The 15602-nt window shown below is 32.5% G+C and overlaps 1 protein-coding gene and 1 long non-coding RNA gene across 3 annotated transcripts in view; both read left to right on the top strand.

Moving 5' to 3' along the window:
• Positions 1-15602, top strand: part of LOC143058974 (uncharacterized) — a 399737-nt gene that overhangs the window by 169677 nt on the left and 214458 nt on the right. The window lies entirely within an intron of this gene.
• The window catches only part of LOC143058972 (uncharacterized), a 34795-nt gene that overhangs the window by 5491 nt on the left and 13702 nt on the right, over positions 1-15602 (top strand). For both annotated transcript variants that reach the window (XM_076232455.1, XM_076232454.1), the window contains exons 2-3: positions 7831-7958; positions 8364-8500. In XM_076232455.1, the coding sequence (XP_076088570.1) occupies positions 7850-7958; positions 8364-8500 (246 nt within the window). In that variant the 5' untranslated portion in view covers positions 7831-7849. The remainder of the gene's footprint in view (positions 1-7830; positions 7959-8363; positions 8501-15602) is intronic.

Genomic DNA, 15602 nt, shown 5'->3' with positions numbered 1-15602 from the left:
TTATTTTAGAAAAGGTATTAAAGCCAGGGATATTATATTCTTTACATTCTCCTTTCCAGGTTTCTAATAAGATATTTATGTCACTTTTTATACTGTTAAGAAAAAAATCATCATTTGATTTGTCACCAAGACCATGTATATTCCATGCAGATATAGTTAGTTGCTTAATTAATGACTTCTGATTCATTATAAATCCAAAATTGAAATATATGGCTGAAAACTAGCTTTAAAGCATAGTGATATATCTATAACATTATTATAATCATGTGTAAGTCTACATTTAAAACACATAGTAGTATAATACATCTGTTTGAAAGTATGCATTAAAAATAAAAAGGCATTCAACTTATTTAAGCTAAGTACCATAAAAAGAGGGATAACTCTTATCTAAATTTTCTTTATTCCAAATCTTTGAGAGAGATAATACTGTGTTACAGAATAACCCTTTTTATTTCTTTTCCTTCAGGTTTTTTATTGTATTTCAGAAATAAAAATAAATATCTCTATTTCTAATTGTGTATAAAGCATTATCTTTACTGGTTGTTATTACATTTTAGAAAAAGGATTTATGGATGCATGAATATAATATACAATGATAAAGAATATAACTAATATAATACAAATTTAGCACCACTTTACATGTTAAATGGGGGAAAACTTTAAGATAAATATAAAGAGAGTTTCTAGACAATAAAGTTTTACTATAGAATTTAATATACATGTATATTCTTATTATTATTAAAGTAAAATGTATTTATAGAGAGAACCATGAATCTTTAAGAAATAAAATTTATATAGAAAACAATAAAGCATTATTTCTTGTTCTTTGTTTTACTGTGATAACATATCACTATATCTTGTTATAATGTCAGACTACGTCAAGATTTTACTGTTTTACAGTATTGCAAAAAAATAAATTCTAGCTAATAACATGAATAATATTCTATCAAGCACCACATTCTTTTTATGGTATACTTCTATTAAACAAAAGATTATTTATAAAAAATAATTTTTAAACACCCCAAAACTACATCTTAATCAGTCATTAAGCCATGTTTATTTCTCAGCTGCGTTTTAAAATCAACATTGAACACAAGATTTATCTAAAAACTGTATAAAATGAAGAATAAGATACACTTATTTCCTAACATTTTTCATTTCTTGCAGCATTAATTCTATCATTGGAAGCAAGCTGTCTGTACTGTCGCTGTATTGTTGACGGTTTACATTTTGGTACTGATTCTGCCAATTTTGATTTATATTTTGGTTTTGCCTATTGTTGCCATTTTGCCAATTTTGCTTGTTATACATGTAACTCATATTTCTATTTTGTGTTCTATAATCCTTTGTATTTCTATTGTAAAAGCTATGTTTGTACCCTACATTATCTGCTGTGTTTTGATATGGTCTGTTTCCATAGTTTTGGTTTCTATTATGGTTGTCTGGACTTCTCTGCTTTGTATCTGTTACAATACCAAGTAATGGGTTAGTTATTTTCTTGATACATTTCACCATGATTCCTACTCCTACCTCATTAAGATGAATTCCATCAATATAGTCTGTTGTTCTCATATTACTATATTCTACCAGTTGTATGTTTTCGTCAAAACAGTAATCTTTAAGTAAAGTATTATACTGACGTCGTTTCTCTTCAAATTCTTTAGACTGATCACGGTCTCTTAAAAAACGAGGTAGAATTTCTGCGAGAATGATCTTAGTTGCTGGTAGTATTCTTCGTGTTGTTTCTACTAGATATTCTACTTCTTTTAGTACACAATCAGCTTGTTTTCTTTCAAGATCATTTGATCCTATTTGAAAAAGTACATTTTCTGCACTTACTTTTTCTAATTTGATAAATTGTGTAGCGCCAAATACTGTTTTGTCTCTCAGTGTATTAATTCGTGTATTTTTATTTCTATATATCCTTCTGCCATTCAAGTCTTTAACTATTGATGAACCTATTATCCAAAGATTAGCTTTGGGAGTATTTTCATTTGTTGAATTTTGTGTACTTCTAACACTTTCTCCTTTTTCTTGAGAATTTTCAAGCCTGTTATGATCAATTTCACCTTCATCATTTCTAAAATCTTGCGATTGATCATTGTGAGATACTGGTGTGTCATGTGACATACACATTTGGTTTTTCCTTAAATCTGAATCAATTTTGTCTATTTTTTTGTTAGTTTCTCTTGTTTCTGCCTGATTTACTCTTAACTCTTCAACAACGCGGTTCATGTTCACGGCATTTGCAGTCTGTGCTAATAGTTTGTGAGTTACTTCTATTCTGTTGAGAACAACCAATGAATCTTGATATATTTTCTGTGAATTTTCACATCTGTCTAAATCCATCTTAATATTTTCTCCTAACCATGCTAACTGCCTGGCGACTGTTGACATAGTTTCACTATTTATGTTGGTATTTAAATTCTGAACAACTTTTTCTAATTTTTCTACGTCGGATTTAAGTTTTGTAATTTCTGAGAATTTTTCATTCATTTCATTACATACTTTAAGGACCTCATTTGTTTTAGAATCGTTCTCTATTAATTTACGTTCGATTGAGTGCAAAACTTGTTTTATATCACTTATATCTTTTTCTTTAGATTCCTCTCGAGCTTGGACATTTATTTGTTCTGTATCTGACATTGTTTCTGAAGTTTTTTTGTCTTTCTCTTGGTTTTCAGACACTATGATTATTTGTTCTTTATCAGACATTGTTTCTGAAGTTTTTTTGTCTTTTTCTAGGTTTTCAGACACTGTTTTTGAATAACTAGTTTCTTCGTCTTGTTCATCAGATTGCATGCTAAGATCAACATTTACTGTCACCTTGTTTGAGGAATTATTTTGTTCTTCGTCCTTGAAAGGTTCATAAAGTGTTACCTTTGCAAACAGCTCATCCACATTCGGATTATCTCCCTTTGCCCGTTGGCTAACCAAATTGTCAATTACCAACCATATCTCTTTGTATTCATTTTCTAACCATGTGTCAATAGTTTTACCCTGTATCATTGCATTTGTCGTGGTGTAAAAGAGAGTAACTACTAACAACTTTTTATTATTGAATGATATTTCAACAGCTGATTTGTACAGCAAATCTGTTGGTGATTTCCACTGGAAGGGCTTTTGTTCATCGTTAATGTTAATTGATTTTGATTTAATGTCAAAATCTTTCCATTTTACATCGTAATTTGGATTGTCACCCAATATTTTAAAGTATCGGATAAGCAGTGCTCGTCGCCAGAGTAGTAAAGTGTCCTTGTTAAGCTTAAAAGTTGCTTGTGATTTCCCCCTTACAATTTGATGTATGGGGCTTTTGCTGGACCTCGGAGCTTCAGGTGAATTTGATGCCATTATGACGTCTAGGGTTGAATATATATATAAAGTATAAAACACGTGTTTTGGGTTAGTTCATAAAATCTACTTTTTGTGTGTTTTCAGCCATATTTCTCGTTTTTAAGCCTTTTTAGTCTTCTGCCACATTTGGAACATGGGGGTCGCCATGATACCGGAAGTGTATTTCCCATTATTGCTTAAAACTTAACATACTTCTTAGTTTTATTATTCTAAAGATCTATATACTTTTTGGTTTTGATTGAAAATTTTATTTTTATGTTTTTTTTGTAAAAAAAAAAAGGGGGGGGGGGTCACATGTCGCGCCGTATCTCAAAAACAATTTATGATTTTTGCTTACAACTTTATACAATTCTTAGTTATATTAATGTTAAGATCTGTATACTTTTTGGTGATGATTCAAACTTTATTTTAGAGTTATTGAATTTTTTTTTTTATAAAAAAGGGGGAGGTTCTCACATGTCACCCCATAGGTATGAAACTATAATTTATGATTATTGCATAAAAGTTCACACACAAGACGACGGACGTATCATGCGCTCATGGCGCAGCTGTTCATTAAACAAGTATTGCTGCGCATATATATCTACATACGCTGATGTCATCGAATGCAAAATGGAGTTCTTTATCGCTTCATATACCGTATACCGGGTTGTTTTTGCGGGGTGTAAATCCGCCAAAATAATAACTTCCAAAATATTTCGCATGTATATTCATTTTCAATGAAAATCGTGAATTGTTACACCCGCGAAAATAACCCGCTATACGGTATATTAATATAACCAATGAAATTTCAAGAGCATATTTGTTTTAATAAAATTGAGAATGGAAATGGGGAATATGTCAAAGAGACAACCACCCAATCAAAGAGCATACAGCATTTCTTTGTCAAAATGTTCAAACTTCTTGAGAAATATATATCAGTAAAAAGCATGCAATCACATATCATAGTCATGATAATATAACCCATAATAGCGTTCACAGGTACCTAGATACATGGGTCGTCTTATTGGCCATAATGCACGCGAATGCATTACAAGAATTGTATGCATTCTCCTTATTAACATAATATTACGGACGTACTTATACAGGCATTTTCCTTTTGAAAACTATCACCAGTTGTGTTTATACCTAGTAGTTTATAACATACATAGGCAATATATACTGTCATCTCACGACTGTACATTATATAATTCAACTAGAGGGTTGTCGGATTCGTCTGAAAGTGTCAAGGCAGATAAATCTAAATCCAATAAACCTTTTTGACACATGTCAGATTTGCTCTAAATGCTTTAGTTTCATAGATATAAGCCAAAAACTGCATTTTATCCCTGTGTTCTATGTTTAGCCATGTCGGCCATGTTGGTTGGCAGGCGTGGTCATCGATCGGACACATGTTTTAAACTAGATACCTTAGTGATGATTGTGGCCAAGTTTGGTTAAAATTTGGCCATTAGATTCAGAGAAGATTTTTGTGTTAAAGTGAACAGACGACGACGAAAACGGGCAACGGACGCCGCACGCCAAGTGACGAGAAAAGCTTATTTGACCTTTCAAGTCAGGTGAGCTAAAACTGTACCTATTTATTAGCATATGATAGTCATATTACACGGAGTCTAATGAACAGCTTGATTATCATTGAATATAATTAAGGAGTAGTTGATAACATAAATAATAATTTGAAGTAAAAGTTAAGAAATCAGAAGATAGTACTGTAACAAAATCGACGTTCCTCAATTAAAGTTTTTATGATTTTGCTAATTTTCAGGAAGGCTTCAACAAGTGGATATATGAAACACCTTTTAGGAATTTATAAGTCAATTGCGATCCCTGAAATGGAAGTTGTTTCCCCTAAAATTGTGTAATGACGTTGTTTTAATCGTGCCGATATATATATAAAAAAGAAGATGTGGTATGATTGCAAATGAAACAAATCTCCACAAGAGACCAACATGACACAGAAATTTACAACTATAGGTCATCGTACGGTCTTCAACAATGAGCAAAGTTCATACCGCATAGTCAGCTTTTAATTTTAAAAAAGGCCCCGAAATGACAATGTAAAACAATTCAAACGAGAAAACTAACGGCCTTATCCTTAAAAAAAAATGAACGAAAAACAAATAGGTAACACATAAGCAAACGACAACCACGTCATTCTAGGCTCCTGACAGGCACATACATACATAATGTGGCGGGATTAAACATGTTAGCAAACTCCTAACCCTCCCCCTAACCTGGGACAGTGGTACAAATGTATAACAGTACAACATAAGAACGAACTATACAAATCAGTTAAAAATGGCTTAACTCATCAAATGGACAAAAAAAAACAAGTAGACGTGGCCGGGTACTTGTACATCCCAACAAGAAATAGACACTAGGAACAGATTTTTTAGCGTGTAAATTTTATATATCTTTTAATGTACGACGAATGCAGTTTGCAATTATGTCTTTCAGTATTTCAAGCATTTGCATAGTTATATATAATGTCATAATCTATGTTAAAAGTGTCGGACTAATGGGGTGTCGGACAAGTCGGGTGTCGGACGAATGGGGTGTCGGACTATTGGGGTGTCGGACCAATGAGTTGTCGGACTTACGGGGTGTCGGACCAATGGGGTGTCGGACTAACGGGGTGTCGGAACATCGGGGCGACCCCTCCATATCCGCATACTGAAAAATCCTAAAGGGATCTAAGTCGCCATCTTGAATTGCCTTCCCTACCTGCCTACTTAAATAGATAAAAAATAATTAAAAATATTAATAAATTACTATATACCTTACAAAGGCACTCATTTTCTTCTATCACATGCATATTTTGATTTTTCGGATCAACAGAAACCTTACACAGCTTTAGTTTCCTCGGGACAGAATATCAAATTTTCCCGCGAACGCATCGTAACTGGCTAACATGTCGTTTTTCATTATGAAGGCGAAATGGGAGATAACTCTTGTCATATCTTTCACTGGAAAAGATCGTCAATTTCGAATGCATTTCTGACTTCATTCACCAGATAGAAGTGCGCATGTATCCCTGCTCTATTAAAAGTTTCCTGGCCTACATGTATTACAATGTCTTGGAAAGCTTTTATTAATTTTTGCTTTGACACCTTCCTGCGATGTCAAAGAAAAAAAATATAATAGCCTTTCAACATGTTCAAAACGTCATAATTATTTGGACTAAATTTTCATCTGCTCATCATGTACCCTGTTTTATGGTGATTTCTTGACCTTTCTTGTGTCTATTCAAATATATTTGTTAATTTTATTTACATTTGACGAACATCAAACAAGATTTCAGAGGAACAGGTTAAGGAAGGGTTAAAATTTGCCCTTAGATTTTGATGCTCTTCAATACTTCTTTTAATCGGGGCCTGGCATATTATACTACAAAATTGTTCATACCCCAAAACCGACCGTGCAAGGGCTGTCATGTGCTGTATAGCCAGTCAAGGTCTTTAAAAACTTCCATTTGTTGTATACCCCAAAGTGAAAATAACGTCCTCGTCATTAGTTAAATTTCCATTGTTTATGACATTTTTAACCAATCAGGCCGCTTTGGTGTACATTTTTGAAAATATTACCCAGGATGCATTAGATTCTGAAATGGCGAATTGATCATTTTTTGATTGTCGTCCTATCAGTGTTCATAGAACATGATAGATGCTAGCAATGATCAACAATTTGGATTGCTGAACCTGCTGAAATCTCTATAAAATACTGTGACTCTATCTTACTAATGGTGGAAAATGACAAATTTGTCCTGCTTGTATTTGTACAAATGTCATGAATGTAGTTGCAATGTCAGTCCTGCCTTTTCAATTATACCCCCGCTTTAAAAAAGGGGGGTATACTGTTTTACCTCTGTCTGTCCTTCAGTCAGTCAGTCCGTCCCATGAATATTTTTCGTTGCATTTTTCTCAGGAACTACAATACAAGGATTTCTGAAATTTGGTTTCAGGGTTTATCTAAGTCAGCTTTACCATGTGATGCGTTTTCAGATTGATCACTTGACAACTTCCTGTTTACCGAACACTTGTATGATTTTACACATGATAGCCAACTAAGCCAAGTTGAAAATTTTCGTCACATTTTTCTCAGGAACTACAATACAAGGATTTCTGAAATTTGGTTTCAGGATTTATATAAGTCAGCTATACCGTGTTCTGCGTTTTCAGATTCATCACTCGACAACTTTCTGTTAACCGAACACTTGCATATTTTTACACTATTAATATTATCCACTTGCGGCGGGGGTATCATCAGTGAGCAGTAGCTCGCAGTTTCACTTGTTTTCCCTCTATCATGTCTATTTGGTCCTGTCTCACAGAGACTGGTATTCTCTTGAATTTTAAATATATATTTTATTATAACTTATTCACACTGCTTCCTTATTTTCTGTTTACTTGATCATGTTTATAGTGTGACAGCATCAGTAGATTAATTTAAAAAAATCTTTTCTGTTTTTATCTTCAGAATACGTCCATAAACCAAGATGGGGGATAAGAAAGTAGTGTATGTTGTTGGTTTTATTGTGCTTGCTATAATTATCATGATAATAGCACTAGTAGCCACATCACTGAAGAAACTAGCCTCAGATGAAAGTAAGTTAAAAATCAACTGTTAATCTAGGTTATACACTAATCTGTTTAGCGGGTTTATTTTCACGGAGTGTAAATTTTCGGTTATTTTCGCTGAAAGAACACAATCGTCAAAATAAATTCCACCAAATTAAAAGTATACATGCAAAGTTACTGCTTATCATGCTTATGGGTCAGAACTGTAGTTCACACCTAATTTTTGAAAGTTCCTTAAGATTGATATCTTTCCATTATTTATGAATTAATTTAATAGTCATTTAAAGAAAGTAATTCATGACATACACCGTACGGTGACCTATAGTTGTTAATTTCTGTGTCATTTTGGTCTCTTGTGGAGAGTTGTCTCATTGGCAATCATACCACATCTTCTTTTTTAAAATCTATATAGTTTTATTATTATATTTCCAGTTGGTATAAAGTACGACACAGTTCAGAAGAAGTTAGACGATAGTACAGAAAGAGAAGGTTTACACACAGGGCCGCCAGGCTTTGAATTCATCAAATTTCCAAGTGTGTACAAATCACTCACATTTAATGACTTAGAGGTTAGTATAACATTTAATGACTTAGAGGTTAGTATACATGTAGCTGAAGGACGCCTCCAGGTGTGGGAAATTTTCGCTGCATTGAAGACCTGTTCGTGACCTTCTGCTGTTGTCTGTATTATGTTTGGGTTGTTGTCTTTTTGACACATTCCCCATTTCCATTCTCAATTTTATAGGCATATTTTAAAACAGCTAAATACCAAAAGTGACAATACGTCTATCAGTTCCATACTTTTAATTATTGAAGCCTGTTTTATAAATTCATGAAATTAAAGGGAAACTTCCCAAAAAAATGAAAATTTTATATTATGTTTATTTGATATAAATAATCATAGATTTGTTAAAATTATTGTTCAATTCTTCTAGATAAGTGATTAAAATAAAACTTAAAATCCCACTATCACTTCTCGACTTATCGCCATTTTGACGGCATCTCCGATACAAATAGTCACGTGGTGAGTATATTTGAATAAAATATCTGAATACCACAAAGCGAAAAAACAAGCATGGCATATCGTATATTCAGTATCAAAATGACTTGTCAAGCGTACGAATGTACAACTCGGAGTTCCCATGGCATAAGCTTACACACTTTCCCAGATCCTGCAAAAAAGAAAGAGTTGTACCAGACGTGGATGATTAACCTTAATCTAACACCAACCACCTTCACTCACAACAAGTTCAAGAAAGTGTGTGCAGACCATTTTGAAGCATCTTGTTTCGTTGGAAATTTGATAGTAATTATGATTTTTTTCTCATGAATGTTTTTATTGCTATTTCGTTCCAAGCCTGGTTGAAAGATATTGTCAGATTAATGTAGTTCAGTATTTCGGCATTCATGCATTAGTTACAGATTTTGTTGTTTACAAGTTTAGTAAACGGATAAAAAGTCACAGACAAAAAGTCACAACAAATTTGTTGATAATTTTTGAATATAAACAAGAAAAAAATCTTCAAATATTATATTATTTATTACATTTATTCAATTTTAAGTTTATGAACTTGTTTATAAGCCTTAAAAATAAAAAGATATTTGATTTCAATCATGAAAGGGGATATATATTTCTTGGCACAATGAAGCCATAAAAGGTACCTAGCCACTTTGGCATTTTGATTTTATAACAATAATGTGATGTCATTTATATTAATTTAATAATTTCTGTTTAAAACTTGCTTTAAAAATAATATTTCAAGAACAAACCAAAAAAGAATTATTTAATTTATACGTTTTCTCGTTTAAAGAAAAATAAACTTGAAACTGAATTATGACGTTTTGTTTTGTGATTTTCTGTCATAAATTCACCAGTTCAATGAAGTATATTTTTTTTAGGTGCACTAATTTTATGTGTACATAAAAAATTAAAAATTACGTAAAACATTTAAAGGTTCATTTGTGTAATATAATAATGGTTTAAAAATAAGACTTTATTTACATGTAGTATAGATGCTGTTTAACCCCCCCTCCCGCCTTTTCCATATTGCCCCATAGAAAAGGTTGAAGAGGTGATGGGTAGATGGGAGCGTATGTATTCGTGTGGAAACGGAAACTTAATAGATCTTACCGCCCCCTTGTTATGTTTTTTATCTGTCTACTAGGTCAACCCAGTTGCGTGGTCCTACAAGTTAAGGCTAAGCAGTTTCGGGATATAAAATGTCGACAGCTAGCCTAACAAAATTTGTAATGATTTATGGTCAATCGCAGGAGTAATTTTTCTTCCTAAATTTATGATAGGAATACATCTAGTAGGGTGGACACTAATTTGGAAGTTGTAAAAGCATAAAATTATTTTAATGAGATTAAAAGGTATCTGTAGCGGCTTTCAACTTTTCGAAATACTATGCCAAAAAAAGTCTTTTATCTGTAATAGATTTTATTCATTTCGGGTACTTAACTCTAATATGAAAACCGACGATCTTTTGAATTATTGCCAGAGGTCGTGTAATAGTGTCACATTCAGGTATTCTAGTGACTTCCTGCGGGGTAATAAACTGGTGACATTACGCAATTCCGGACCTAGCTGTTTGACCCAGGTGTGCACATGCAGGTAAAAGTGCCATCAAAAATGCAGTCAGGTGTATTATACATCCTGTTAACAATGTATGCCCCTAATCTGATTGAAATACACAAATCCGTCCAAATATGAAATTAAGAGTTTAAAATTTATATCCACATGCTGATTAATTCTGACATGTGCAAAGACAGAAATAATAACACCGTAAATTATTAATTTTGACTTCGGTTTCAAAATTAATATGTAGAAGATTATCTAGTACTGTACACCAGGATTTTTAAATATACAATTCCTTGTGTACACGTACCATGTAAAATGATTTTTTTTTTTGAAATTTCAATTTTACAAGGGATTTACTTTTCCGGATGGATCCAGTCATATTAAAAAGGAGGGTTCCAACTATATGTCTGACTTCAAATGCATTGATCGGCCAAAAAAAAGCGGGGTTCCAACCCCTGAAACCCCCCCCCCCCCCCCTGGATCCGCCAATGCTTTTGTACACAGTAACTTTCATTATGTTTTGTCAGCTTGTTTTATTTGCTTATCAAATGTTAAATTTAAGTTATGGTCTTGAGTTGTGATGAATAATTTAAGAAAAAAAAACTGCATCATTTTACCACATTGTTTGGATTAAATCGTAGAGAATTTAACCGAGCATTATGGATGACTATCTTATACTTTCTTGTCCTATTTCCGATATGAGCGGGCGCAATTACGAAATAACTTGCCATTAGGAAATTTGCGTTTACTTGTATGTGAAGAGACAAGCATGTGCAATTATGACACGAAGTTGATACTTAGTTCGTGGTTGTCTCTAGAAACGGCATTCGTTTGTCTTTCTGTACATGTACATTCAATTATTCAAAGGAGTTGTCATTTTTTCAATATAAGATTTTTACAACACTAAAACACACCCGCGAAATCGGTGGCATTTCCAGCTTTTAAGCTGTTGTAGGATGATTTATTGAAAAAAGATTTTATGTAATGAGAAAAGGATATATATCAAAAGCGTTCTTCCTTTTTGCCAAAGTCCGTTATTTGTTTCCTTACTGTTAAATTACATTATTTCGATTTTCTGACATTAGACTTACTCTTCCCCGTTGCTACAAGGCATTTCTTGGTAAAAGTCAAATTAAATTAAAAAATTTGCACCGCTTCAAACATGAAATAAATGTAACTGCTTATAGACCATTATTTTTCTCATAAAATATGCTTCTAGGACAATCCATCAGTGCTTTTCTTTTGAGAGCCCTATCATATGACAATGGTATGATTTGAATCTTTTATGAATGACTAAGGTTAATACCTACCATAATTATATTTTATGATATTTTCGTTCAAATAGCTGAGGAATTAGAACGTGGTGAGAATTAAATTATTTTGATAAGGCCATTACTTCCTGAATATTTAAAAAAAAAAAAAGAAGATCGCTTTGAACGACCCATTTATATAACTGCAATTGGTAATTACTATCTATTTCAAAAATTCAAGGTCACCGATTCTTATTTAAAAATTTTAATTCATTTACTCGTGTTTATAAGGACATCATTATTCATAAATTCATTCAATTAAATTAATTCAGTATTTCTTTTTTTTAACAAAAAATATTCAGCGTCAATAATATATTTTATTAACCTGAGCTCCTGGAAAATATTAAGATTCCCCCGTTTATCATTCATACGAAATGTTGTTCACACCTATAAAAGTGAACCGTGACGGCTTAAATTCACTGAGTAAAGATCAAAAGATACAAAATGCTAATCTTTTAATTAACTTGAATTTACCCACGCATTTAACAGGTAGTCACTATGTGTCAAAGTACAATACACATTGTATTTGCGGGGCCGTATTTGCACATTACAAATGTACTAGCAGCACATATTTACTAGACTGACGTAAAAGGTAAAAAGTACAAACATGCATTTTTAAAACACTATCAGTTATATATGTTTGTTCAAAATATCCGTCGAAAAAAAAATCATAAAAAATATTTTATATGATTAACTTGTCATGCTTATATCACTATAATCATTTCAGAAAATATTAAAATATAAATCGTACATTCTAATTTCAAGCGGAGCGCTGTTCCATCTTAATTATTAGTTGGTTAATAGCTACACCAAACGTCGTCGATGCGCTTTAAATAGCGTTATAAGATGATTCACGATTAAGATTTAAAATGAGATTATTTTCACTCCCGGCATGCTTAAAGACTTAAACTACGTCACATAAGTCAGGAAGTTCGAAGAAATAAAATTAATAATTCTTAATTTTCTCCTTTATTGCTGTTCATATCCAGATAAAACTTGTAGTCCAGTGAGTTTGCCGTTTGACCCAGAACAAATTGCAACAGAAAAAATAAAGACGTTAAAATATTCACCTTCCATCACTATACAATACAGAAAAAATCGCCACCAAAATATACTGTATTTCACAAATAATACATAATATAATTCTTTAAAAAAATTATGTCACCAACGCTGATCCATAGCCGATCCGGTATTTAGAATTTTGTTTATCATGACGTCAACATGACGACAAACAGAAAGGATATTGTTTTAAAGGCGAAATTTTGTAAGTATTACAATACAATGAACTTATTTTTTATGATTATGATTCAATTAAACCCAATTTCATGTCAATAAACCCTGTTTGAGATGTTTTAATCCGCGTCTATAAATAGCAGACGCTACCTTCCCAAGATGCAACACTCAACAAACAATTTTCCTTTTATTTCGTTTTATACCAAACTTTTTCGAGATTTTAACATGTTACAACCCGTAATTTAATGACATAACAACATCTAGTTAAAAGAAACTTGTTTAATGGTGTAATTTTTCTAAAATTGTGAAATGGGGAGATGCTGACGAAAAATTAATCTATGGAACGCCGGTTTAACATTTATAAAAGTAAAAAAAAAATATATTTGCGATTTTTTCTATTTTCATGTTTATTTAGTGTAATACAAATTAGCGGATAAGTTCTCATTTGTTCTTTTTTTTACTTTTTCACAGCTTAGTAGGTGAAATGAATCAGCCCAAACTAAGATTGAGGAGTATACTGTAATAAATCGTATAAAAAGTAAGTTTAATTTACAGAAATCAATTTACTATTATTTATTATTCGACTATAATCATTATTATTATCATTAATATTTTTTTATCTAATACTTTTATCTCTATATTAAATACATATTTACCAGTTTTACAAGAACATAAGCTTTTAATAAGGCAAATAAAACATTTAATTGCCTATACTATTTTTGAGTGGATAAATGTTGCTTAGTAGTTATAATTGTTACACAACATGCAATATTTTAAAACTTATTTTTTACAGACACTTCCTGATGTTGATATTACAATGGCATCATCTGAAACTTCGAGTAAACCTGCCTCTGTGAAATTATCAGGTAAAGTAGAAACAAATATCTGAAATAGATTTTAACTCACCTACCTGCAGCAAATAAAAATAAGAAGATACCAAATTTTTCATCGACTTTTAAATAACCATCTTGGATGCTTTTTAACACAATAATACAAAACGTATTAGTTTGCTAGGCTAAGAACAGAAAAAAATATGATATCTGTATATAAATCTTTATTATTGCAGATTAATTGATAAGCGCTACTTGAAGTTCCAAAGAACAATCTTTCTTTGTAAGACAAACCCATTTATGAAAAAAGTAACTTGAACATTTTAAATGTAGATTGCTCATAAATAGTTTTCTTCCTGTATTTTGTAATTTAATAATTCTTTATCTTTTTTCAGATGAACTATTACAGATTGAAATGGAACCAAGATGCGTTTTTTGCCAACAGCCCCTTGACAATGGTGAGAAAACGGTACTTCTTCGTCAGAAAGGATGTGAAGGTATAAACAGAGCCAATGAGGTGCTGAAAACTAATATTGAAACTCGTCCCGGTCAAATAGTACATCAGGATTGTCGTAGGGATTTCTGTCGCCACAGAGAAATAAGACAATTGGAAAATAGTTCCGTACTAAGCGAGAAATCTCGTCAGTTACGATCAGCTGCAAATAACTTTTCCTTCCGTGACCATTGTCTGTTCTGTGCACTACCAATAAAAAAGAATGGCAACAAAAGAAGTGCAGATTGTTACCCTGTGCGCACGTTTGACTTTCAAAATGCAGTTAGGGCCACATGTTTAGATCGCAATGATGAATGGGGTTATCAGGTTTTAGAACGAATAGAATTTGGCAGAGACTTACCAGCGGTCGATGCAGTTTATCATCAAGTGTGTAGCACAAACTTTAGAACAATGAGACAAATACCAAAACATATGCAAGAACCTAGTCCAAAAGTGCAGAAAGTCGGCAAAGGAAGGCCAACAAATTGGACACAAACGGAGGCATTTTTGAAAACAGTGACATATTTGGAAATAAATGACGATGAACAGTTATCAATCTCAGATCTTTGTGCAAAAATGAAAGAATACTGCAAAAATGAAGATGACCCATACAGCTCCAAGTATATGAAAAGGAAACTCCTTGATCATTTTGGGACATCCATTGTTATAGCAGAAATTAACGGGAAATCAGATGTTGTAACTTTCAAAATGACAGCATCAGAAATACTGCACGAATTTTATAACCAACCGAAAGACGAAGACATCCAAGTGAAACAGAAAAGGTTGATTGAAGTAGCAGCAAAACTTATATTAAATGACATAAAAAGCATTCCAACAAACAAGGAAGTGTACCCTGATCCAAGCATATTGTCTTCAATCAGTGCAAATCAAGAGTTCCTACCGTCATCCTTAAGAACATTTTTGACAACTTTGTTGAACAGTATGACTTCTGATATAAAAATTTGTTCGATAGGACAAGCTGTTATGCAAGCCACCAGACCGAGAGTAATTATGGCACCCCTACAAGTCGGTTTAGGAATACAACTGCACCACCATTTTGCGTCAAAATACTTAATCGATGTACTTCATACACTTGGTTTCTGCTCTTCGTACGGCGAAATTTTGAATTTTGAATCCAGCGCGGCAGTCTCTCAAGATACATATCTACCAAACGATGTTGATGAGCATACGATTATATTTTCGGCCGACAATGTGGATCATAAT

The sequence above is a fragment of the Mytilus galloprovincialis genome, chromosome 14 (assembly GCF_965363235.1).
Source record: "Mytilus galloprovincialis chromosome 14, xbMytGall1.hap1.1, whole genome shotgun sequence".
Lineage (NCBI taxonomy): Eukaryota > Metazoa > Mollusca > Bivalvia > Mytilida > Mytilidae > Mytilus > Mytilus galloprovincialis.
Note: the sequence above shows the minus strand (reverse complement) of the source record. Positions and strands in the feature narration are given on the sequence as shown.